Source organism: Schistocerca piceifrons, chromosome 2, assembly GCF_021461385.2.
Source record: "Schistocerca piceifrons isolate TAMUIC-IGC-003096 chromosome 2, iqSchPice1.1, whole genome shotgun sequence".
Lineage (NCBI taxonomy): Eukaryota > Metazoa > Arthropoda > Insecta > Orthoptera > Acrididae > Schistocerca > Schistocerca piceifrons.
Window position 1 is genome coordinate 952950263 of NC_060139.1, and position 26012 is coordinate 952976274.

Consider the following 26012-nt stretch of genomic DNA (forward strand, 5'->3'; position numbering starts at 1 on the left):
ACAAGCCACTCCCTAGCTACGGTACTGCAGAAACTATAAGCAAAAGACTCACAAACACCTAGCTCTAAGTAATTTGATCTTACCACCTTGTTTACGAACAGGCATTCTTGTCGAAACAAATAAGTCGTCTGCTGCCAGTATTCCCGTCAACTTGCACTTTAAATCACGCCTGGTGTGCCAACCTCAAAACAATGAAGTGAGAAGCACAACTATTGAAAAACTTTTCTTCATACGATTTTCAGAACTGTAATGACACACTTTCACTTTTAATAGCGTACTCCCGGTAGATAACGAATTGGCAAGGAAAACACCGCGACACTACGGAACATAAACATCCAAATTCACACAATATGGCGAGCCACGACTTACACAGCCGCGATACCAACTAGCAACTGACGTGATTGGTCAATGTAAGCTCAGTGCGTCACAAAATGTCTACTCCTTGCAGAGATCATACTACTTAGTTGATCATAGACCTGCTTAACATGGCTGTGACCTTTATGAAGGGTATTCCAGGTACTTTGTTTTATAAGAGCATACACTGGAGACATTCACAGCGTGTAGATATATCTTTTGACAGTCTTAGAAATAACAAGCGCCTGCGTTGACGGCGTCTGCAAGAGAGAGTGTGTTTACAATGTTGTTATAGTTGATTGTTTGCAGATTCGGTAGCGATAATGTTCTTAACTGTCGAGTAATATATAGTGATATTTGATAGTTGGTTCTGTTGTGAAATGTTCAGATCAATTTGTCTTAATTACGTCACTTAAGAAAAGAAAAATAACCTGTGTTAGTAGCAGCGCCGATACAGTCAGCATCAGTGCTAGTAAGTTTTCATCCCTAGCCAAGATGTAAGATCACGTATCTCTGTATTTGTTTATTATATTGAGGCCATATACAATTATCTCTGAAAACCGGACACATTGTTTAACAGAATTCTTAGAGTTTGACTTTTTCATTTTGTCTTGTAAAATACATTTTTACAATAATTATGTAGAGTACCATAACACAAAGTCGTGTAAAGTATCATTTCACTTTCTGTTAATGCGATACATAAAACTAATTAATCACAGGATGAAAACGTGAGCCCTACAACTTCAGCTTACTGTTTGTAGTCTACGATTGTTGTGCTATATTATCGTATTGTTCGATATTTTTCAGTGTTACTAAGTCACAGCATGTATTTCAAAAGGATCACCCTACTGAGAATATGGTAGATTCTGTAAAAGATAAAATGTCATTGGTTTGGAACTTCTGTGGCTTGTGTCCTCATGATATTCGGCTAGAGAAGTTAAGTTTTTATGGAATACGTAGTGCAGCATATGCCTCATTTAGAAACAGCATGCAGAAAGTTATCATAGCCTGCTTAAATAATTCAAATATTAATACAGACCCCATGTCATCTTCAATTTATCGTACAAATGATCCTCCTGGGGAGAAATTGTAGTGGGTACTTCATACATTATGATTGTTGGCCCATTACTGTTCTTGTTTTATATTAATAATATACAATTCTATTTTGGGGAGGAGGCAGAAATATCCCTGTTTGCAGATGATACAAACAGTATTGTGAGGACAGGCAACAAATCATTACCAGGGAAAACAATAAATGATGTTTTTGTAGATGCCGCAGATTGATTTTTGTCAAATGGGCTACTTATGAAAATACCAGTTATGTAATGTGAAGAGGAAAACTCACTTCCTGTTAATGCACTATACAAACAAAAGATAATAACAGGGTAGAAAGTTCAGTGTTCTTATATTGATAGAAAATTTAAAGTGAGAAGACCTATACTAGACATGCTAAAACCTTTAAGTTTGTCTCGTTTTGGCATAAGAATAATTACCAGCTTCATGGCATATAGAACTCAGTAAGTTAAGATATTTGGCATACCTTCATTTGCGAGTGTCATAAGGGACAATATTCTGCTATAACTCCACACGTAGACAAAAAATGTTCATTGTAAAAAAGAAAGTAATTAGAATTACCTGTGGTGTTCACACATGTACACATTATAGACATCTCTTTAAGCAGCTGGAATGTTAACCACAGCTTCACATTACTTTTATTTTCTTCCTGTATTTAACTTCTTTGTCAACAATCCATCTGAGTGTGAGAGTAGCAGGTATATTCACAAGTACAACTCTAGAAGGAAAAATGATCTGCATTACCCTTTAATAAACCAAATTTTGGCACGGAAAGGGATAAATGTTCAGCTATAAAACCATTTATCAATATGCACATGGAAAGAAAATTTCTTAAGGGATAACAGAAATATTTTCACAGTTTGATTAAAAATGTATCTCTTTACAAACACTTTTTCTGCCATAGAAGAATTCTTGAATAGAAATAGGTAGCCTAGTCATTTTTACAGGAAAAGCCATATAACATCAGTCATGATGATGATTTTGTTTCATCACAGTGCTTGTAGTATTTTCATGCCAGGATATTGAACACCTTTTTCAATATTTTATAGTGTTTGTGAGAGGCACCTCACTAGTTTTGTTGTTTCTTGTGTTTTGAGACTGTATAATGTCACTTTAAACACTGTATTATCCAGGATTGAATAACAACAATATAGAAACAGTCGGCTGGGATGAGTGATGAGGGTACAGGATACAGCTGCTAGGGTCAGTGTTGGGAGGCTGTGCTATGGGGGGAGGGGGGGGGGGGGAGGAAGAGCAGAGGAGTACAAAAGAAGGAGAGAGGAGAAGCAGGGAAGGAAAAAGGTTTTGTAAGTGCACTGGTGAGATAGAAGACATGTAGTTCTGGAATGGTAGCAGAGAAGGCGTTGTGTGCAAGACAGGGACTAGTGAAATTTCGTGCCAGGGGGGCTATGGGAACAAAGGACATTTTATAGGTAGATTTTCCACCTACAAAAAAAAAAAAAAAAAGCTGGTGCTGGAAAGAAAAATTGAAATGGGATGGGCTGTGAAGCAGTAATTAAAGTGAAGCATGTCATGTTGGGGAGCATGTTCAGCAACTGGGTGGTGCTGGTGTCTCTTGACCATTGTTTGCTGGTGGCCATTCATGCAGACAGACAGCTTGTTAGTTGCCACACCCACAGAGAAAGCAGCACAGTTGTTGCAGCTTGGTTGGTAGATCACATGGCTGCTTCCACAGATGGCCCTGTCTGTGATGGGGTAAGATGATTTCTGTGAAAGGACTGGAGTAGGTAGTAATGAGAGGATATATGGGACAGTTAGCTATACTGCAGTGATATGAGGCAAGGGATTGGGAACAGGGTGGAGTAGGAACAGACAAGGATACTGCATAGGTTTGGTGGGTGGCGGAATACCACTATGGGAGGTGTGATGAGGATGGTAGGGAGGATATTCCTCCCCAATATACTGTGTCTCCACAGAGAGAATATCTGCTCTCATATAGCAACACCTTCAACATATTATCTTTACTCTATCCTGTGCAAGCTTCTTCATCTCCGAATAACGACTGCACCCTACATCCTTCTGAATCTGCTTAGTGTATTCATCTTTTGGTCTCCCTCTACGATTTTTACCCTCCACGGTTCCCTCCAATACTAAATTGGTGAGCCCTTGATACCTCAGAACATGTCCTACCATTGATCCCTTCTTCTAGCCAAGTTATGCAACAAATTCCTCTTCTCCCCAATTCTGTTCAGTACCTCCACATTAGTTACATGATCTACCCATTTGATCTTCAGCATTCTTCAGTAGCACCACATTTTGAAGGCTTCTATTCTCTTTTCGTCTGCACTATTTATCGTCCATGTTTCACTTCCATACATAGCTACTCTCCATAAAAATAATTTCAGAAAATACTTCCTGAGACTCATATCTGTTGTTGATGTTAACAAATTTCTCTTCTTCAGAAACATATTCCTTGCTATCACCAGTCTATGTTTTATATCCTCTCTACTTTAACCATCATCTGTTATTTTGCTCCCTAAATAGCAGAACTCATTTACTAGTTTAAGTGTCTCATTTCCTAATCTTATCCCCTCAGCTTCCTAATCTTATTCCCTCAGCATCACCTGATTTACTTAGATTACATTCCATTATCCTTATTTTGCTTATCTTTTATACTTCTTTCAAGACGTTGTCCGTTCTATTCAGCTGCTTTTCCAAGTCCTTTGCTGTCTCTGACAGAATTATAATGTCATTGGCAAACCTCAAAGTTTTTATTTCTTCTCCATGGGTTTTAATTCATACTCCAAATTTTTCTTTTGTTTCCTTTACTTCTTGCTCAATATACAGATTGAATTACATCAGGGGTAGGCCACAGCCCTGTCTCAATCCCTTCTCAGCCACTGCTTCCATTTCGTACACTTCAACCCTTATAACTGTCATCTGGTTTCTGTACAAATTGTAATAGCATTTCCCTCCCTGTATTTTACCCATGCCACCTTTTGAATTGAAAAGAGAGTATTCCAGTCTGTGTTGTCAAAAGTTTTTTTCTAAGTTGACAAATGCTAGAAATGTAGGTTTGCCTTTCCTTAATGTATCTTCTAAGATAAGCGATGAGGTCAGTATTGCCTTGTGTGTTCCTACATTTCTATGGAATCCAAACTGATCTTCCCCAAGGTCAGCTTCCACAAGATTTCCCATTTGTCTGTAAAGAATTCGTGTTATTATTTTGCAACCATGACATATTGAACTGATAGTTAGGTAATTTTCTCACCTGTCAACACCTGCCCTCCTATATAAAAGACATCTAACTGTTTGCTCCATCGACTCTCCATAGTTGTCATTCCTTTTCCACCTGGAACCCTGCTCATCATTGTTGATGCCACATCAGTTTGCACTAACAAACTTAAGCCTAAGCTGCTACTGAACACTACCTTTCCCAGCATCTGACGAGCCTGTCACCTGGTTTAAATTTTTTAATGGTATTTTCATGTTCTGCACTGAGGGTAAGAACCTCAACACTTTCTCCCCCATTTGCTTTACTTGGTCCTCCTCAACTCAGCAATGTTGACCTCCATCTTAGGGATGGCTACACCAGTACCTATGTCCACATCAAACCTACCAACCACCAACAATACATCCACTTCAACAGCTGCCGCCCATTCCTTGACAAGAAGTCCCTTCCATTCACCCTAGCCAACTGTAGTCATCGCGTCTGTAGTGACAAGCAGTCTTTCTGCAAATGTACTAAGGGTCTCACGGAAGCATTTACAGACCGAAATTACCTTCCCAACCTTGTTCCAAAGCAGAACTCCTGCCTCGCCTCTCCAGTAACCTGCCACTTCGCACAAATCCACTATCCGGCCACAAAGAAGTGCTCCTGTCTTGACTCAGTACCACCCAGTACTGAAGCAGCTGAACCACATTCTCCACCTGTGTTTCAACTTCCTGTCATTGAGCCCTGAAATGAGGAATATCTTCCCAGCTCTCCTTCTCACCCCTCCCACAATAGTGTTTTGCCACCTGTCAGACTTATGCAATATCCTTGTCTGTTATTATTCCACCCCTGCTCCAGATCTCTTGCCTCATATCACTGCAGTAGACCTAGATGCAAGACCTGCCCCATACATCCTTCCACTACCATGTACTCCAGTACTGCCACTGGCATCTCTTACCCCGTCAAAGGTAGGGCCACCTGTTGAAGCAGTCATGTGATCTGCCAACTAAGCCGCTACCACTTAACCACTGTCTACATGTACATGATAACTAACAAGCTGTCTGTCTACATGAATGGCCACCACCAAACTGTAGCTGAGAGACAGGAGGACCACCCAGTTTCCGAACACGCCACCCACTTTATTGACTGCTTCACAGCCTGTGCCATCTAAATTCCTTCTACCAACACCAGCTCTTTCTCAACTGCACGTGTGGAAACTCTCCCTACAAAATATCCTTTGCTCCCATGACCTCCTGTGAGCTAAACCTTTGGTAGTCCCTGTCTTCTGCATACCCATCCCTTTCCATACTCATACTCCAGTACTACAGACATCTTTTCCCACTTATTACCATCCCCATCATGCCCCCCCTCCCCCCCCCCCCCCCCCCAACAGTGCACCTAGCAGCTCTATTGGTCCCCACCATGTCCATGCATGCTTCGACAGGCAGCTCTAGCTTCTTCTCCCATCCCTATCCTAATATTTGTCCTCCTTCTCACCTCAAGTGTCCTTTTACCTCACCACCAATCCTAGCTGATTGCTGCTTACATCAGGCACAATCACAGTTGGGCCTCAGTGCCCAGAGACAGAGTATGTAAGTTGTGCTTGCGTGGACATTTGCTTGTTTTTCACTTTGGAGAAGGACTTTGTGTAAAATCTTAAATATTTTAATAGTCTTTTTCATTGTGTCTGTCAGCAGCTCAACACCACCTCTATGTAGTGAATCATTTCAATATTGTTTTTGGTCTTCGGTTTTATGAGATCCCACACCTCTGTCGCAGTACCCGTTAAAATATGTAGTAAAGGAGACATTAACAATTTCTACATGATTCTTTTGTCACATTTTCAAATAAAATCCTTTTTTCCCAAATGAATTTTAACAAAGTCCCCTTACAGATACCAGTAATGGAGAGACACCATGCTTTATGCTTTCATCTTTTAATGTGTTAATATTTTTTGTTACTGTCAATAAAAATCAGTTTCAGGTGAACTTTGACATACAGTTACAATACAGGACAAAAAAATAATTTTCATGTTGCCTTTGTCTCCTTGTTCTATATTCATAATCAATTTATGTTCTCGAGTGGTAAGATATTCAGCAACTTCCCATCTAACATAGAGCAAGAAATTGTAAACACCTACAAATTCAAAAGAAAATTAAAAATATATCTCATTAGCCATGCTTCATGCAAATTATCTGAATATGAAGACTCAGGAGTTCAAAAATTCTGTTGGCTGTATGGCAAGTAGCAGTGTGTGTTATATCACAGTGTGGATCTCCTACTGCCGTTACAGCATCCCACATACGTGTCACCATCGATATCTGTCTTCCTATGGTTCCTGTTCATCTTCTATTTCACTTTTTCTCGTGGCCTTCTTTACCCTATATAATCCGGCAACCTTTGATCTTCCTCTTCTCCATCTTCCCTGAGAATGGTACATCAAGTTCTTATTTGACCATCTGCCATTCACTGTGTATATCCATACCAGGCGAGCTGCCATTCTTCTATTCTGTCTGTGATGTTTTCTTGGGACTCGAACATTTCTGTAATCATATTTCTTACTTGGTCTCACCGAAGTATTATACACAGTCTTGTGAGATAGTCCATTTCTACAGATTTTAGTTTGTTTCAATTTTTTCCAGTAAACTCCTAGTGCTCACATTCGTAAGTTGTTATAGGCTCTACAATACTTATGTAAAACATCCTTTTTAGTTTCCAACTTATTGTGCACCGTAACAGGAAGTTTAGCTTCTGGATTGCTGTTTCCCCATGGACTATTCATTGCTGTACCTCCCAGTTACCTGTTCCATATTCTGGTGAAATTTTTTACCTGGCTTGATGTGGTGGTCATCAGCTATTGTGTTTCCTACTCTTCCTCCACTTCATAGCTGTTCATTATTTTCAAAATTTACTTTCGGTCCCCACTCATCAAATTGTCACGTAGAGGGAGGTGTAATTAGATGAATGACGAACACTAACTTCACTTAATGGAGGTTTATTCAGCGCTTGCACATACAAGAGCACGGAGCGAACTGCCTACAGCCAGAACACATACGGTATATATACAGTTACAGAACTTTCCAGTACAATGATTCTTGACATTTGTGGATACTTCTAGAATGTACTCGAACCAAATATAGAAATTAAAATTTTACAGTTCAGGTGAGATTTGTTGAACTCACGACCCTCCATGCAACAGTCTAGTGTCATAACCACTACACCATGATGACTGTGCTACTGAGCTTCTTCTGCGACAATGTTGTTGTTGTGGTCTTCAGTCCACAGACTTGATTTGATGCAGCTCTCCATGGTACTCTATCCTGTGCAAGCTTCTTCATCTCCCAGTACTTACTGCAACCTACATCCTTCTGAATCTGTTTAGCGTATTCATCTCTTGGTCTCCCTCTATGATTTTTACCCTCCATGTTGCCCTCCAAAGCTAAATTGGTGATCCCTTGATGCCAAGGAATATGCACTACCAACTGATCCCTTCTTCTAGTCAAGTTGTACCACAGATTTCTCTTCTCTCCAATTCTATTCAATACCTCCTCATTAGTTATATGATCTACCCATCTAATCTTGAGCATTCTTTTGTAGCACCACATTTCAAAAGCTTCTATTCTCTTCTTGTCTCAAGTATTTATTATTCATCTTTCACTTCCACACATGGCTACTCTCCATACAAATACTTTCAGAAATGACTTCCTGACACTTAAATCTATACTCGATGTTAACAAATTTCTCTTCTTCAGAAACACTATCCTTGCCATTGCCAGTCTACATTTTATATCCTCTCTACTTCTACTATCATCAGTTATTTTGCTCCCCAAATAGCAAAACTCCTTTACTACTTTAAGTGTCTCATTCCCTAATCTAATTCCCTTAGCATCACCCGATTCAATTTGACTACAGTCCATTATCCTCATTTTGCTTATGTTGATGTTCATCTTATACCCTCCTTTCAAGACACTGTCCATTCCGTTCAACTGCTCTTCCAAGTCCTTAGCTGTCTCTGACAGAATTACAATGTCATCGCCGAACCTCAAAGTTTTTATTTCTTCTCCATGGATTTTAATTCCTACTCCGAATGTTTCTTTTGTTTCCTTTACTGCTTGCTCAATATACAGATTGAATAACATCGGGGATAGGCTACAACCCTGTCTCACTCCCTTCCCAACCACTGCTTCCCTTTCATGTCCCTCGACTCTTATAGCTGCCATTGGTTTCTGTACAAATTGTAAATAGCCTTTTGCTCCCTGTATTTTACCCCTGCCAGCTTCAGAATTTGAAAGAGAGTATTCCAGTCAACTTTGTCAAAAGCTTTCTCTAAGTCTACGAATGCAAGAAACGTAGGTTTGTCTTTCCTTAATCTATTTTCTGAAACAAGTCATAGGGTCATTATTGCCTCACGTGTTCCAACATTTCTACGGAATCCAAACTGATCTTCCCCGAGGTTGGCTTCTACCGGTTTTTCCATTCGCCTGTAAAGAATTCGTGTTAGTATTTTGCAGCCGTGGCTTGTTAAACTGATAGTTCGGTAATTTTCTCATATGTCAATACCTACTTTATTTGGGATTGGAATTATTATATTCTTCTTGAAGTCTGAGGGTATTTCGCCTGTCTCATACATCTTGCTCACCAGATGGTAGAGTTTTGTCAGGGCTGGCTCTCCCAAGGTTATCAGTAATTCTAATGGAATGTTGTCTACTCCCGGGGCCTTGTTTCGACTTAGGTCTTTCAGTGCTCTGTCAAACTCTTCACGCAGTATCATATCTCCTATTTCGTCTTCATCTACATTCTCTTCCATTTCTGTAATATTGTCCTCAAGAACATCGCCCTTGTATAGACCCTCCATATACCCCTTCCACATTTCTGCTTTCCCTTCTTTGGTTAGAAGTGGGTTTCCATCTGAGCTCTTGATATTCATGCAAGTGGTTCTCTTTTCTCCAAGGGTCTCTTTAATTTTCCTGTAGGCAGTATCCATCTTATTCCTAGTGATATGCACCTCTACATCCTTACATTTGTCCTCTGGCCATGCCTGCTTAGCCATTTTGCACTTCCTGTCGATCTCATTTTTGAGACGTTTGTATTCCTTTTTGCCTGCTTCATTTACTGCATTTTTATATTTTCTCCTTTCATCAATTAAATTCAATATCGCTTCTGTTACCCAAGGATTTCTTTTAGCCCTCGTCTTTTTACTTACTTGATCCTATGCTACCTTCACTATTTCATCTCTCAAACCTATCCATTCTTCTTCTACTGTATTTCTTTCCCCCATTCTTGTCAATCAAGCTCTCTACAACCTCTGGTTCTTTCAGTTTATCCAGGTCCCATCTCCTCAAATTCCCTCTGCCCCTGGAAATGTCTTACAATTTAAAACCTGGTTCCTGAATCTCTGTCTTACCATTATATAATCTATCTGAGACCTTCGAGTATCTCCAGGCTTCTTCCATGTATACAACCTCCTTTTATGATTCTTGAACCAAGTGTTAACTATGATTAAGTTATGCTCTGTGCAAAATTCTACCAGGCAGCTTCCTCTTTCATTCCTTCCTCCCATTCCATATTCACCTACTACTTTTCCTTCTCTTCCTTTTCCTACTGTCGAGTTCCAGTCACCCATGACTATTAAATTTTCGTCTCCCTTCATTATCTGAATAATTTCTTTTATCTCATCATACATTTCATCAATCTCTTCGTCGTATGCGGAGCTAGTTGGCGTATAAATTTGTACTACTGTAGGTGTGGGCTTCATATCTATCTTGGCGACAATAATCCGTGCGCTATGCTGTTTGTAGTAGCTTACCCGCATTCCTATTTTCCTATTCATTATTAAACCTACTCCTGAATTACCCCTATTTGATTTCGTATTTATAACTCTGTATTCACCCGACCAGAAGTCTTGTTCCTCTTGCCACCGAACTTCACTAATTCCCACTATATCCAATTTTAACCCATGCATTTCCCTTTTTAAATTTTCTAACCTACGTGTCCGATTATGGGATCTGACATTCCACACTCCGATCCATAGAATGCCAGTTTCCTTTCTCCTGATAACATTGTCCTCCTGAATAGTCCCTGCCTGGAGATCCGAGTGGGGGCTATTTTACCTCCAGAATATTTTACCCAAGAGGACGCCATCATCTTTTAACCATACAGTAAAGCTGCATGCCCTCGGTAAAAATTACGGCTGTAGTTTCTCTTGCTTTCAGCCGTTCGCAGTACCAGCACAGCAAGGCCGTTTTGGTTAGTGTTACAAGGCCAGATCAGTCAATCATTTGTCTGGCCTCTCAACAGATACCCCTCCGTTGTGGTTGCACCTACGGTACGGCCATCTGTATCACTGAGGCACGCAAGCCTCCCCACCAATGGCAAGGTCCATGGTTCATGGGCGACAATATTCTTGTTATAATTTTCTTGTCATAAAGCAAATATCATCCTCATTGCAAATAAATATCTAAAGTAAAGAACCGAGTGAGGTGGCGCAGTGGTTAGCACACTGGACTCGCATTCGGGAGGACGACGGTTCAATCCCGTCTCCGGCCATCCTGATTTAGGTTTTCCGTGATTTCCCTAAATCACTTCAGGCAAATGCCGGGATGGTTCCTTTGAAAGGGCACGGCCGATTTCCGTCCCCATCCTTCCCTCACCCGAGCTTGCGCTCCGTCTCTAATGACCTCGTTGTCGACGGGACGTTAAACACTAATATCCTCCTCTAAAGTAAAGAAAACAACTGAATATATGACTTTTGCAGGTAGGCCTGAAACTCAATTACAGTAATATTAAGATAATTTTTAATTAACATATTGATAAAAAACACCAATTACTTGTAGTATTATCCATTTTGAAGTGTGAGGTGCAACTTGCTATGCTTTAATAGTAGAAATTAACAGTGAATCATAGAACTAGTTTATAAGTATTTGCACTTATGCAATTGAAGACAGCATATAGATGCACATTAAAATAAATATACATATGAGTAAATATTACCTTGATTGCTTTTGTTAAACTGAACAAGGTTTTCAAAACTAAGCTTCCAGTGTGTCTCAAAAGGAACGTTAGCAATCAGTGTGTATTGAGGCATGTGTAACTGTTTCAAAACTGAAGATTGCTTACAAACAGTGGAGAGATGCATGTTGGCAATTACTTGGAGAGACAAAAAAATCAAACAAATGAACAAGGAGACAGACTTTAGTAGAACATATGACTGTAATGAAAATGAAATAATTGTGGGCTGGACATGTAGCCAGGTGAATTGATGGTAGATGGGCCATAGAAATTTAATGGTTCGTTCCAGTAGGTAAGAAAGGCAATGTTAACAACCTTGTGGCAGATAATACATGACAGGAAATATGTAAGGTGATTAATGCATGGAAAAGTGTAGAGGGGGCCTGTATGGATTACAGGTAAATGATGATGATGGTGATAAGCTCCATGATCAGTTAACTTTGGTTCAACTGCTATAGAACAGAGAAAAATAAAGTTACCTATTTAAGTCACTGGTTGTGAAATAGTGAGATTGGAATTTGTGTCCAGGCATCCACAATTTTTTCCCCTATAATGTAAATGCAGCCAGACTGCGAGCAGCAACGCATGACAGGAGAAGTGGCGGGAGTAATGTGGGACGTGAGATGCTGCACTAACAATCAGCACGACCTTGTAGCCATTTGCTGTGTGCAGCCGAGATGGTTGATACAGTGTGGTTCATAAGTAGAGTGTACAGAGCAGTTTGGAAAGCAGCAAGTGAAACACAGGAGAGAGAAAAAAGCGGAAGGGATAGTGAGTGTAGTAATACGTTAGGAAATAGTAACAGAGGAAAATGGCACTGGGTTACGGGATGGAAGAAAAGCCGTTAAGCAAAATCGAACAGTGGAAAATCCAGGATGGAATAATGACAGTGTTATGAAAAGGATAGTTGCTACTCACCATGTAGCAGAGATGTTGAGTTGCAGTACAACAAAAAGCTTGTCAGCAAGGAAGCTTTCAGCCAAAAAAGGCCTTTCTCAGAAATATACAAAACACACACTCACACTCACTCACTCACTCAAACACAGCTCGCACACACATGGCCACAGTCTCCAGCAACTATCCTTTTCATAATATTGTCATTCCATCCTGGGTGTTCCATTGTTTGATTTTGCATAACAGCTTTTGTTCCATCCCATAACCCAGTACTCTTTTCCTTTGTTACTCAATGTCTGTCTGTCCTTTCTCCTCTTTCCTGTGTTTCACTTGTCACCTACCAGACTGCAGTGCACACCTGTTATGAAAAATTAGGCAAAGAAGTACCAACACACCAAGGAAAGTTTACTTCAGTTAGTGACACAACAATTTGCAGCTTGTGCTGTGCGAATGACGTAGTTCTAGTGCTGAATAGTGCAAAATAATTCAAAAAATAACAAAGTAAGTGACAGGTGCCAGTGACTATATGAGAAAAGAAACTGATAACGAACAGCACAACTGTGCATAAATGTTTGGTCAGTGAAAGCCCATTACCAAAAAGATGTAATTTAATTAGTGGAGATACATTGTAAATGAAAGATTATCTCATGCACATTCACTTAAGAAAGTGTGCTGTGGTTATAATCATAAAAAATAATTACATAAAGCAAGTAAAATTGAATGGCGTTGGGACATACTCAAGAGGTTTTCACACGTAATTGGACAGGTCTTTTCCCTCACATACACTCACTCATTTTCTTGGCTTTGCAAAGAGTTAGTGTTGTTACTTAATAATATCTGTTCAGTGTACATTACTATGATGGTGAGTGTGTGTGTGTGTAGTGTCGTGTTAGTGTGTGTGTGGAGGGATTGGAATAGATTGGATTGGAAGAAAGCCAGTGCTGACACACAGCTCACTCCATTCAAAATAGCACCAAATGGACCGCCGAACAGAAAGCCTTGTGAACGAACAGGTGGTCGTTCCTTCATCAGGTTCGATCAGGAATACGTGGGCAGGGTTTGCTATTTATTGGGAGCTCCAGTGTTAGTCATGTTATGGAGCCCTGTAGGAACATAGCATTCAGGGCTAGAAAGAAAGCCAGTGTGCACTCAGTAAATCTGCCGGGGGGGCCTCCTTCGAGATGTGGAGGCCGTCTTGCCTGCAGCTGTTAAGCATACAGGGTGCAGTCGTCTGCAAATTGTGGCACACGTCGGCACCAGTGACGCCTGTCGCAAAGGTTCTTACAAGAGGCTGGCGGAGGTAGTGGAGACTGCTGGCCCCGCGCAAGGGGTGCAAGCAGAGCTCGCCATTTGCAGCATCATTCCCAGAGTTGATCGGGGTCATTTAGTTTGGAGTCGAGTGGAGGGTCTCAACTAAAGGCTTCATCATCTCTGTGACAGTCTTGGCTGCAATTTCTGGACTTGCGTTATCAGGTGGGAATTTGTAGAACTCTCCTCTTGTTAGGTCAAGGGTGCACTACACAAAGGAAGCAGCTACTCGGGTAGCAGAGTACTTTGAGGTGCTGTCATTGGCACTCACCAGTCAATATGTGTATAGGGAAATTGGACCATATTAAGAGTAAAGACATTTCAACTGTAAAAATTTTATCAGTAAATTGCTGAAGTTCTAATCACAAGGTTCTCAAATTTACTTCCCTCAAGGATAGTTCTCAACCTCAAATTATTCTTGGGATTGAGTGCTGGCTAAAACCCAAAGTAAAACGCTCTGAGATATTTAGCAATTATTGGAGTGTTTATCGGAAAGACATATTAGACATTGTAGGAGGGAAAGCATTCATTGCATTCGACGAAAATTATATCTTGACTGAAATTGAAATTGAGTGTGATAGTGAAGTTATCTGGTTGCACATAATAGGTTTAGGTGAAACCAAGTTAATTGTTGAATGTTTTTCGTGGCCACCCATCTTTGCTGTGACAGTTCTAGAGTCATTCAAAGGAAGTCTATGGTTAGTTCTGCATAAATACCCAGGTTGTGCGATATAGTTGGTGGTGACTTTAACCTATCAGTATAGATTGCGATGTCTATGGATATATTGGAGGGGATACAGACAGACAGTCTTGTGAAGTACTTTTGAACATTTTTTCTGAAAACTGTCTTGAGTGGCTAGTTCGGCAGCCCACATGCAATGAAAGTATCTTGTAGCTTGTGGCCACAAACAGGCTGGACCTTTTGGTGTCATTATGGAGATGGGGATATGTGATCATGATGTCATCATAGTGACTATGGTTACAAAGTTAATAAATCAATCAAAAGGGCGAGGAGAGTGTTTCTGCTAGAAAGATCAGGTAATCAGTTGTTAGTATCTCACTTAGACAGTGAACTGCAATCATTTAATTCCAGAATGATGGATGTAGAGGAATTATGGGCAAAGTTCAAACAGACTGTAAATCATGCTCTGGATAATTATGTGCTTAGTAATGGATTCAAAGGCTGTTGTACTCTAAATTCAAAAGAGTACATGCAAATGATGAGAAGCAAAGATTAGTAGAGATTTGCTTGTCTGTGAAAAGATCAACATGTGAAGTTTACAACAGCTATCACCGTCATATCGTGGCTAAAGATCTGGCAGAGAACCTGAAAAAATTCTGATCCTATGTAAAATCACTAAGCAGGTCCGAGGCTTTCATCCAGTCACTTGTTGACCAGTCTGATATGGCAGTAGAAGATAGCAAAAGGAAGGCTGAGGTTTTAAATTCCGTGTTTAAGAAAGCATTCATGCAGTAGAATTGTACAAACGTACCATTGTTTGACCAGCACTTGGCATTTCGTATGGGTGTTATAGTAATAAGCATCCGTGGCGTAGAGAAACAACTGAAAGAGGTGAAAACAAATAAGTTGCCGGGTCCAAATGGAACTTCAATTCGGTTTTACAAAGAGTGCACTGTGTCATAGGTCCCTTACTTAGTTTGCATTTATTGTGAATATCTCGACCAGGGCAAAGCGCCAAGTGATTGGAAAAAAGTGTGGTGACTCTTGTATATAAGAATAGTAAAAGAATGGGCCCACAAAAATACAGACCAATATCCTTAAGATTGGTTCGCTGTAGAATTATAAAGCATATTATGAGTTCAAATATAATAAATTTCCTAGAAATCAGAAAGCTTGTGTCCATGAATCAGCACGGCTTTAGAAAGCATTGCTCATGTGAAACCCAGCTTGCTCTTTTCTCACATGACATACTGTGAACTATGGATGAAGGGCAACAGGCAGATTCAATGTTTCTAAATTTCTGAAAAGCATTCAACACAGTACCCCACTGCAGACTGTTGACGAAGGTAGTTGTGCACTTGGAATAGGCTCCCAGGTATATGACTAGCTTAAAGACACCTTAAGTAATAGAACTCAGTGTGTTGTCCTCTATGGCGAGTGTTCATCGGAGACAGGGGTAACATCAGGAGTGCCCCAGGGAAGTGTGATAGGACCATTGCTATTTTCTATAAACGTAAATGATTTAGCAGACAGGGTGAGCAGCAGTCTGGAGTTGTTTGCTGATGATGCTGCTATGGTGTACAGGAAGGTGTCAAAGATAAGTTACTGTAGTTTGATACAAAATGAACCTGGACAAAATTTCTGGTTTGTGTGATTAATGGCATTTGGCTCTTTATATAGAAACATGTAAGTTAATGCAGATGAGTAGGAAAAACAAACTTGTAATGTTCGGATACAGCATTAGTAGTGTCGTGCTTGACACAGTCACATTGTTTAAATATCTGGGCATAACGCTATGAAATGGAATGAATGTGTGAGGATTATGGAGGGAAGGAAAGTCATCAACTTTGGTTTCTTGGGAGAATTTTAGGAAAGTGTAGTTCATCTGTAAAGCAGACCATGTGTAGGATGCTAGTGCGACCTAATCGTGAATCCTGCTCAAGCGTTTGGGATCCACACCAGGTCAGTTTGAAAGAAGACACCAAAGCAATTCAGAGGCGAGCTGCTAGATTTGTTAACGGTATGTTCAAACAGCATCAAGTGTTACGGATATGCTTCGGGAGCTCAAGTGGGAATTCCTGGATGAAAGAAGACATTCGACCGAGCGAGGTGGCGCAGTGGTTAGACACTGGACTCGCATTCGGGAGGACGACGGTTCAATCCCGCGTCCGGCCATCCTGATTTAGGTTTTCCGTGATTTCCCTAAATCACTCCAGGCAAATGCCGGGATGGTTCCTCTGAAAGGGCATGGCCGACTTCCTTCCCCATCCTTCCCTAATCCGATGAGACCGATGACCACACTGTCTGGTCTCCTTCCCCAAACAACCAACCAAACCAACCAAAGAAGACATTCATTTTGAAGAACACTACTGAGAAAGTTTAGAGAACCGACACTTGAATCTAACTGCAGAGTGATCTTAATGGCCGCCAAGATACATTTCGCACAGGGACCACGAAGATAACATACAAGAAATTATGCCTCATACAGAGGCATATATTCAGTTGATTTTCGCTCGCTCTATCTGCATTTGGAACAGATGCACTGTGTGGAGTATCTATGTGGATGTAGCTGTAGAAGGCAACAGACAGACATATGGATCACCATCAACAGTGTTATGTGCCCTCACAGTATGAGAGACTGCAGATAGGGTTGGATTTAACCAAGGACATTAGTGCAAAGTTTGGTGATGAATAACTTTATGCAACTATCACTCTTCCCCTTACCAGCCAAATGTTGGTAATGAAAATTTCTACTATGACCTGGTTTCGAAGAGCTACTATCAAGTCAAGCAGCAGCACACAATGTGTATTAATGAAATCTGCTATGAAAATCCAGATGGAATGTAACAATATAATGAAAAGGATAGAAGGATAGTTGCTACTCACCATATAGTGGAGATGCTGAGCCACAGATAGGCATAACAAAAGGCTTTCGGAAAGTGATTTTTAGGCCAACAAGGCCTTTGTTGAAATCAGACAAAACACACACACACACACACACACACACACACACACACACACACACACACACACACACGACCATGGTCCTTGGCAGTTGAAGCCAGACTTTCAATGATGTTTGTGCTCATATGTGCCATTTATATTGAAAGAAAGCAACTTAACATTAAATTTTAATGTAATTTTTCAGGCTTTAAAGTTTTAAGTTATATTATAATACAATGTGTGTGTGAGTGTTGTCTAAATTCGAGAAAGCCATGTTGGCTAAAAGCTCACTTTCCCACAGTCGTTTTGTTGTGCATGTCTGCGACTCAGCATCTCTTCTATATGGTGAGTAGCAACTATTCTCTTCATTGTAATGTTATATCTACAATGGAAGTGGATATAGTGCAAGTAAGAAACATCCATGTACCTAACTGTGCCCTACCTACATTGCTGGAAGTTGGGAGACATTGGCTCATCAAGTGAAGTGTGCAAGCCTTGGCAAAAGCTTATAAACTGGTAAATGCTCTACTATGTCATTTTCTTCACTGGGAAGGAATGATAAAGGAAGGTTAGTGTCACGCAACCACAACAATGTCTTTAAGAGAGTGAGTGCAAGCTTGAATTGGGCTATGATGGAGAAGAAATCTAATTACTTGTGTTAGTTTGCAATTTCATAAAGTGTCTGATTTCTTTACGGCAACGGCCTTACCGCAGTGGATACGCCGGTTCCCGTGGGATCACCGAAGTTAAGCGCTGTTGGGCATGGTCGGCACTTGGATGGGTGACCATCCAGGCCGCCATGCGCTGTTGCCATTTTTCGGGATGCACTCAGCCTCGTGATGCCAATTGAGGAGCTACTCAACCTAATAGTAGCGGCTTCGGTCAAGAATACCATCATAACGTCTGGGAGAGCAGTGTGCTGACCCCACACTCCTCCTCTCCTCATCCTCTTTTTGAGGATGACACAGTGGTTGGATGGTCCCGATGGGCCACTTGTGGCCTGTAGACAGAGTGGTGGTCTGATTTCTTTGCTTTTCCAGTGCCGTCAGTTTTGACTCTGTATGAAATAATGTTCAGTACTGTATCATTGTTTGCCATGTTTCTTTCATGCCATTGTGATACAATGTAGATTATTAGCCCACAATTTTATTTATAACTTTTGATGATGTTTGTGCTCATATGCGCCGCCTACATTGCAAGAGAGCAGCTTAACGACTAAATTTTAATGTAATTTTTCATGTTGTTCACTCTAAAGTTTTAAGTTACAGTGTGGTTGTACATGAAAGTGTGAGTATTTAACTGGTTAATTAATTGCCTGTTGCAACCAAAATGTGCTTCATTCATCTGAAACACCCAGGTGGATTGTAAATCACCAGAAACTGGACAAGAAATGCGTAAAACCAGACGTGGTTCAAAGAAATAAAGTTTTTTCAGCCTTTGTGACTAGTTGCTGATGCTACTGTACAACTTCTATTCCAGTACAAGCATTCTGATATTATGACATAGCTAAAATTCTTTTTGCATTAATAATAATCTAGTAGTTCTAGGGTTCTTAGTTCCCACCAAGGTTAATGTTTAGCCAGGAACAGTAGCACATCAACTACATCTGTACTGTATACAGAAAGTTCCTTGTAAGCCAGTCATTATTGCTGTTGGAAAAATATTTCACCAGTAACATCATTGTGCTCTCAACAGATTTGCAAAATTAACTAAAAATGGTGTCACCACAGATAACTGCAATCAATCCTTTCACTGTAACTTCATGGCAAATCAGTGGTCTTATTAATGAGGAAGTAATTTATATGCTGTACTCTGTACAAAAATTCTTCTTTAGTAGACTTGAAGTACTCACTCTGCCAATAATTTTTTTTTTTCTCCAACTCTTCACTCTATTTTAGTGGATTCCTTTAATTTTTTGATTATTTTTCTCATTCGTCACTAATTGTCAGTGTTTGAAGAAAGGAATCTGGATCTTTTCAGGTATAATGTTTTCTTATTTTATAACTTGAATAAAATAACATTGTGACTGGCAAAAATGATGTTAGCTGAAAGTGATGCCAGTGTGGAGCCAGCCACGCATGCCCAGGCATTGCATGTATGTGCAAAACAGACAATACACTGTGCATGTGGCACTTGAGAAAGGACTGCAATTGACTTGCAACTGGCTCCTACCTCTTGACTGGCTGAAACATCAATCACAAGGTTATTTTAATCAAAGTATACTAGTCATTTCATTAAGCTGTAAGTGTTTTCTGTTTACCTGTTGCTGATGTTACCTGATCTTGAAAATGTTTTTGTCTGTATCATATATTTGACAAAATTAATGTCCACCTCCAAATATTTAAGAACATCTTAATGATGTGATTTCCAGAGACAAAAACAATATGAAAGACTGAGTATGGCAGTTCAGAAAAGAAGAGAACAAGATATACCACCAGGAGCGATAATTCTGTCAGAGGAGAATGTGTTGGAGTACCATTGGAAACTTGTGAAGCACTGGACTCCTACTGAAGACGTGTAAGAATAAGATAATTTCAATTATATTTTTACCTTTCCTCTGTGCGTTGCGTTTCTTCAGCTGCTTGTGAGATGACGATTTTTGCAAATCTCATGTAATAATCTTTCATATTTATTCACTCATCTTGTGGGCATGCATCTGGGACAGTATTATTCCTTGTTCCCATATTTTGGCTGATAATCATACAGCCAGTCTTCAAGGTGAGCTGATGACAGGTTTAGACATAATTCCCACCTAAGCAGTATGATATGCCATATGGTACACAATGTGATTTACAATATGATGCAGAAGCAGTCCGTATTGGTGGAGTGCATACGAACATAGTTGAGGCAGTTTACCTAGTTCACATTGGGACAACAATGATAAAAAATCGATGCCCACAATTGTCATACCGTCCAGTACAACAGTGAGGGTTGCTCCACATAATAGTGTTGTACAACGCACAAAAAGTGGAGGGGGGCAGGGGGGAGAGTGCTAGTTGTTCCACATAGAATATTGTGCGATATGCAGAAAGTGGAGGGAAGGCCAAATTTTATCTGATGTGCATAAAAAGATGTCTATGTAAATGAAGCAAAGCTATATCTGTCTCTGTACTTAGTTTCTGAGTAAAGTGTTTTCTTTTTGTGTAAAAAATTAAAAACCATGCTATTTGATTTGCATGTGTTCTCTGCATTGCAGCTTTTCTCATTTGATTCTAAGGAAATTTTGTGGTAAAGAAATTAATTTATTTCACCTTATAGGCTCACAACACAACCTGACAAAGAACTGGTCTTCGTTTCACTGTTGCCCATAGTTATTGTGATACTTCACAATGAAGTAACCATCCGTGCAGATTTTGAAAAGTTTGCTATGAAAAACATAGTCACTGGCCAGTTTACATTTGGTGCACTTATATCATACACAGCTACACACAAAATGTAGCCAACATATCAAAATTGATTTTGAAGTTGGAAAAGAAGCCTTGTCTGTTTTCACTCTTGAATGAATGGATGATATATATTGGAGGTTGTCCATGATGAGGTTGTCAGCAATGCACCACAGGCAAGGTTATTGCTGGCTGTTGTGTGGAGCTGCCTTTTGTTTCTCTTTCTTGTATGCTGACAATACAATGTGAAGCATTCACTAGCATGTGTGCTTTCAAGCTGGAAAGACATCTGCACTTGTACATTTCACAGTTTCAGTGCTGCATGTAGTCAGCATGTCATTCACACAGGAGGAATGTTCAAAGATCGTCTTCATCATCCAGTTTGTTGAGAAAAGTCCTTGTCTACGGAATTACACAATGAAATCTTATTTTAGGGCAGATGTGATGACTAGCTTGATGTGGAGGAAGGTTGCAATGGAAATGGGAAGAAACAGGTAAGAACTTCCTGTGCAGTCTGTGCCTTCATTTTCAACTCCTTGTTTTCCTTGTTGCAGTTTCTAATTCAGATAACAAACCTATGGTATGTGATTATAAAATGTTAATTGCATTCTAAAAGTGCATCATTTTAAACTACCACTGATGGTGCTACATGTCTGATGGACACATATGAATTATTTGAACAGTTTAATATTTCTCTCTCTCTCTCTCTCTCTCTCTCTCTCTCACTCTCACACACACACTCTATCTATCTATCTATCACTTGGGGGGGGGGGGGGGGGGGGGAAGACATGGTTTTGTATGCTGCAATACACTGCTGAAGGGTGTAGGAGTGTTTTTTGTAAAATGTACTGTTCCTCAGTACAATGATATCACTGAAGTGAGACTGCACTCTGATGAGCAGATGGTCTGGCAGATTAGCATTGCTCCACTCAGCAAGCGTTTGTCAAACAGTAGTTATTTCACCCCTGTTGCTGGTAGCATTGGCAATGGGAGAGGATGTAAATTTGAATGGCCCATATTCTTATGATCTGATGTAGAAACACTGATTTTTGTGAGCTGAGGAAAGAATAATAAACCAGTGTGTACATTTTCTTCTTATTTATTATTAAAATATAAACATAAGTACAGTCCCATTAAAATAAGTTTATGCCTGGTAGTTTAAAAACATTGGATGGAGACAAGCAGTTTTCCTATTTTGGATCACACACATCAGCAAGTTTACTACTCTACATGATGGTGCAGTGGTTAGTACACTGGACTCACATTCTGGAGGATGATGGCTCAAATCCGCATTGCGCCATCCTGAATTAAGTTTTCCATGATTTTCCTAAATCGCTTCAGGCAAATGCTGGGATGGTTCCTTTGAGAGGCCATCCTTCGCTAAGCCAATGGGATCGATGAACCCAAATCACCTAACCTCTGCACAGCAACTCACTACAATATGAACAACTTCAGCACATTGTGCACCATCCATCAATGCAGATACGCTACACTTCACCAGTCAGTCCCTGTGAAAGGGTTATATAAACGCTAATGCCCTTTTTATAGCAAACCCATGTATTTTCATTGGACAGAAATTTCTCCTTCATATTGAGAAAACTGTTACTTAGCTAATTCTGTAAGCAAACAGTTTAAGACCATGACGACAATTCCTCAAAGGCACTTTAATCAGGCACTGAAGGCACATTAGCATATCCCTGAAGAATGCTGAGACTTTTCATCAAGAAAGCAAATAAAGTTGTACAATACGCAAGCGGCTTTTACTGTCACAACGGCACATTCCTCATTGCAGTCGGTTGGCTCCTCAAACACTCAAAATGTTGATGTTAATATGCTGAAAGTGCTTTCAACATTATTTTGATTTCCAGATAGCTGAGAATTGAAAATTCTTTTCACATCATTTTCTTTTCAGAAGTGGCTGCATTAGGTACAGAAGTAAAGGGAAATCCCCGTCACCAACAAAGTAGCATGAGAATAGCCCATTATTTCAATCTCCCGCCAGGCAAACAGGATCCAAAACATTCAGTTTACATTCCTTCAACTACAGATCAATCGAAGGGTGGGGGTATACTGCTCCATTGCCAACCCATCTGATATCTCACCAAAATCAGTCAGTATAAACATGCCATTTGCATCAGTGACAGCTGTCAGCCCAATTGAAAATTAACCTTTGTGATTTATGTTTCGAGATCTCATGTTCTTAAAATACATTATATGTTTGTGTTTTCTGTCAATAGCTGTGACACAGTTGACAGATTCCACAGATTTTGATCTAGGACAGGTGTAAATAATGGTTGCAGATGAGTCCAGAAGCTTCACCTGTTAGTTAAAGAATGTCACTGATGGTACCTGTGCTTTTGTAAAACTGAAGGACTAGGTCTTGAAAGCTGCTTCTTGCAGCCAAGTAGATGTAGTAGTAGTTAATGAGAATTTGTGAGCTTGCGTTAGAAATTAAATATGGTAAAAACAAATACTGGAAAATATACATAACTTTTACGTCTTGTATGCATGCTAATGTATCTGTCTATAACATTGTCAGGTGTTTTGCAAGTCTAGAAACAGGAATAATCTTAGTCATTTTTAAACATATACCTGCTTTGCATTCATTTTATTTTACCTTCATTTTCAAAACAGATGTGCCAGGAATTATGGAAAAACATCCACACTGTTTTTAGAAAGTCACTGAAGCTTCTGAAATATGTATCAGGAAAACTAAAGGAACCACTTTATTCAGCCCCCAACTCTCATTTCTTCGCCTGTATGCGAAGGGGTTTCTCACTTCTGGGAATATACCTTCACTTGTGGAAAAGATGATGGTGTGATAGCTTCAGGTGAAATGTTGTCTATCACAAACCCTCAGAAAGTGGAAAGATATGAAATGTTGGAAGAAGTATGTGATGTGATAATACAATCACTTCCCTCAAAAAGAAAAACTGAAGCCAGTAAGAATGACACTGAGGAAGAATTTGCCAGAATACTGGAAACGAAACAAATTACTAAAACGAAAACACATTGGGATGTGTTTTCAGTCTGTACCCCCCCCCAGTTTTAGGATACTTTATCACAAGTGTAAAAGATACAGGGGTGGACAAAAGTATTCAGACACAGGTCACATGCATATCTCATGGTCAGTTGTGACTGATGCATACAAGGAATGTGTATCTGCGTAGGTGCCATAATGCAGGGAATATTTCAAAAGTCGTCGACTGCGCGAATGTCACCGTACCCCCTACCTGGAATAATTAGTTCTGCGTTACCATCACAGGTGTGTGTTTCACTCAGGACAAAAGTAATCAGACACCGCCCTGCTTGACAAGGTAACTGCAGTCTGAAGGCAAAACTTGGCGGCAGCAAGCAGTCAGTGTACGCAAAGCAGCTGTCTCGTACTACAGCAAAGCACAGATTCCGTAAAAAAAAAAAAAAAAAAAAAAAAATGTAGCGCCATGCTCCTTAAAGGTAGGGAAATGACAGTGGAAAACTGAAGGCTTATTGTGCAGCTGCATAGTGAGGGAAAATCATATGCAGAAATAGGCAAGTCTTCAACCAAAGTCGATAAAGTATATTTAGTATCGTCCAGAAATGGAAAGAAAAAAAACTCTCGTCATTCGTCCACGGCAGGGGTGCCCTCAGAAACTAACGAACAGAGCAAGAGGAAGATAGTTCTAATGGTGAAAAACAACCTGCTGACAATAGCCCCTGCTATAGCAGTAGAACTGGCAGAAAGTGTTGGTACCGAAGTTAGCGTTAGAGCAGTGCACAGATGCCTGAACAGTGCTGGATAGAATGCCAGAATGCCAAGGTGCAAACTGTTCATAAGTAGGTGTAACGCAAAAAAGCAGATGGTTTTTGCAGAAGAATTTGTCAGCAAGGATGAAACCTTTTGGGGCAAGATTCTGTGTCATTATGAGTGCAAATTTACTTTGAGCCACGTGGATGGCCGCAGTTTAGTGTGGCGTCAAGCAGACACGGAGTGGGGACCCATAAACATCAAACATCCATCAAACACAGAGGCCGCAGTGTGATGGTGTGGGGATGCATGTCTTCTGGAGGTATTGGTAAGCTTGTCTTTATTGAAAGCACCATGTACAGATTTGTCTGTCTCAAACAAAATGTGATGAAAAGTGCTGTGAAGCTGGATCTTGGAGGTGACTTTTATTTCCAAAAAGACAATGATCCTAAGCATGCGGTGGAATTTGTCAAACTGTGGGTCCTATACAATATGCCTTATCACGTCGTTACCTCACCACATTCTCCAGCCCTCGTCCCATCGCAAACATTTGGAATGAACTGAAAACGAGACTACACAAACAATATGTGAGCAGTTTGACACATTTGCATGCATTGATAGAAGAAGAAGAATGGGTAAATGTTGTTGTTGTTGTGGTCTTCAGTCCTGAGACTGGTTTGATGCAGCTCTCCATGCTACTCTATCCTGTGCAAGCTTTTTCATCTCCCAGTACCTACTGCAACCTACATCATTCTGAATCTGCCTAGTGTATTCATCTCTTGGTCTCCCTCTACGATTTTTACCCTCCACGCTGCCCTCCAATACTAAATTGGTGATCCCTTGATGCCTCAGAACATGTCCTACCAACCGATCCCTTCTTCTGGTCAAGTTGTGCCACAAACTTCTCTTCTCCCCAATCCTATTCAATACTTCCTCATTAGTTATGTGATCTACCCATCTAATCTTCAGCATTCTTCTGTAGCACCACATTTCGAAAGCTTCTATTCTCTTCTTGTCCAAACTATTTATCGTCCATGTTTCACTTCCATACATGGCTACACTCCATACGAATACTTTCAGAAATGACTTCCTGACACTTAAATCAATACTCGATGTTAACAAATTTCTCTTCTTCAGAAACGCTTTCCTTGCCATTGCCAGCCTATATTTTATATCCTCTCTACTTCGACCATCATCAGTTATTTTGCTCCCCAAATGGGTAAATATTGGTTCAGATATAACGAAAAAGGTTGTTTACTCTACCCACAAGGACTGAGGGCTGTAATACAGAGAAAAAGACGCATTACCAAATAAGTGTCTGATTACTTTTGCTCATAGTATATTTCAATTTTCTTCTTTTTCTTTCATAAGGCGCATTTTTTATTCTTATTCTGCGTATGTTCAGACTGACATATGTATTACACATTTGTAAAAAATAAAGTATATGTTTTGAGTTAAAAACAC

At 40.1% G+C, this 26012-nt stretch overlaps 1 protein-coding gene and 1 pseudogene across 1 annotated transcript in view; both read left to right on the forward strand.

The window, feature by feature from the left end:
* The first annotated feature begins 550 nt into the window (after positions 1–550).
* LOC124776018 overlaps positions 551–26012 on the forward strand; it is a 54711-nt gene continuing 29249 nt past the window's right edge. The window contains 2 exon segments of the mRNA XM_047250858.1: positions 551–826; positions 19810–19955. Of these exon segments, the coding sequence (XP_047106814.1) occupies positions 19837–19955 (119 nt within the window). The 5' untranslated portion in view covers positions 551–826; positions 19810–19836.
* Positions 18134–18251, forward strand: LOC124778581 (annotated as a pseudogene).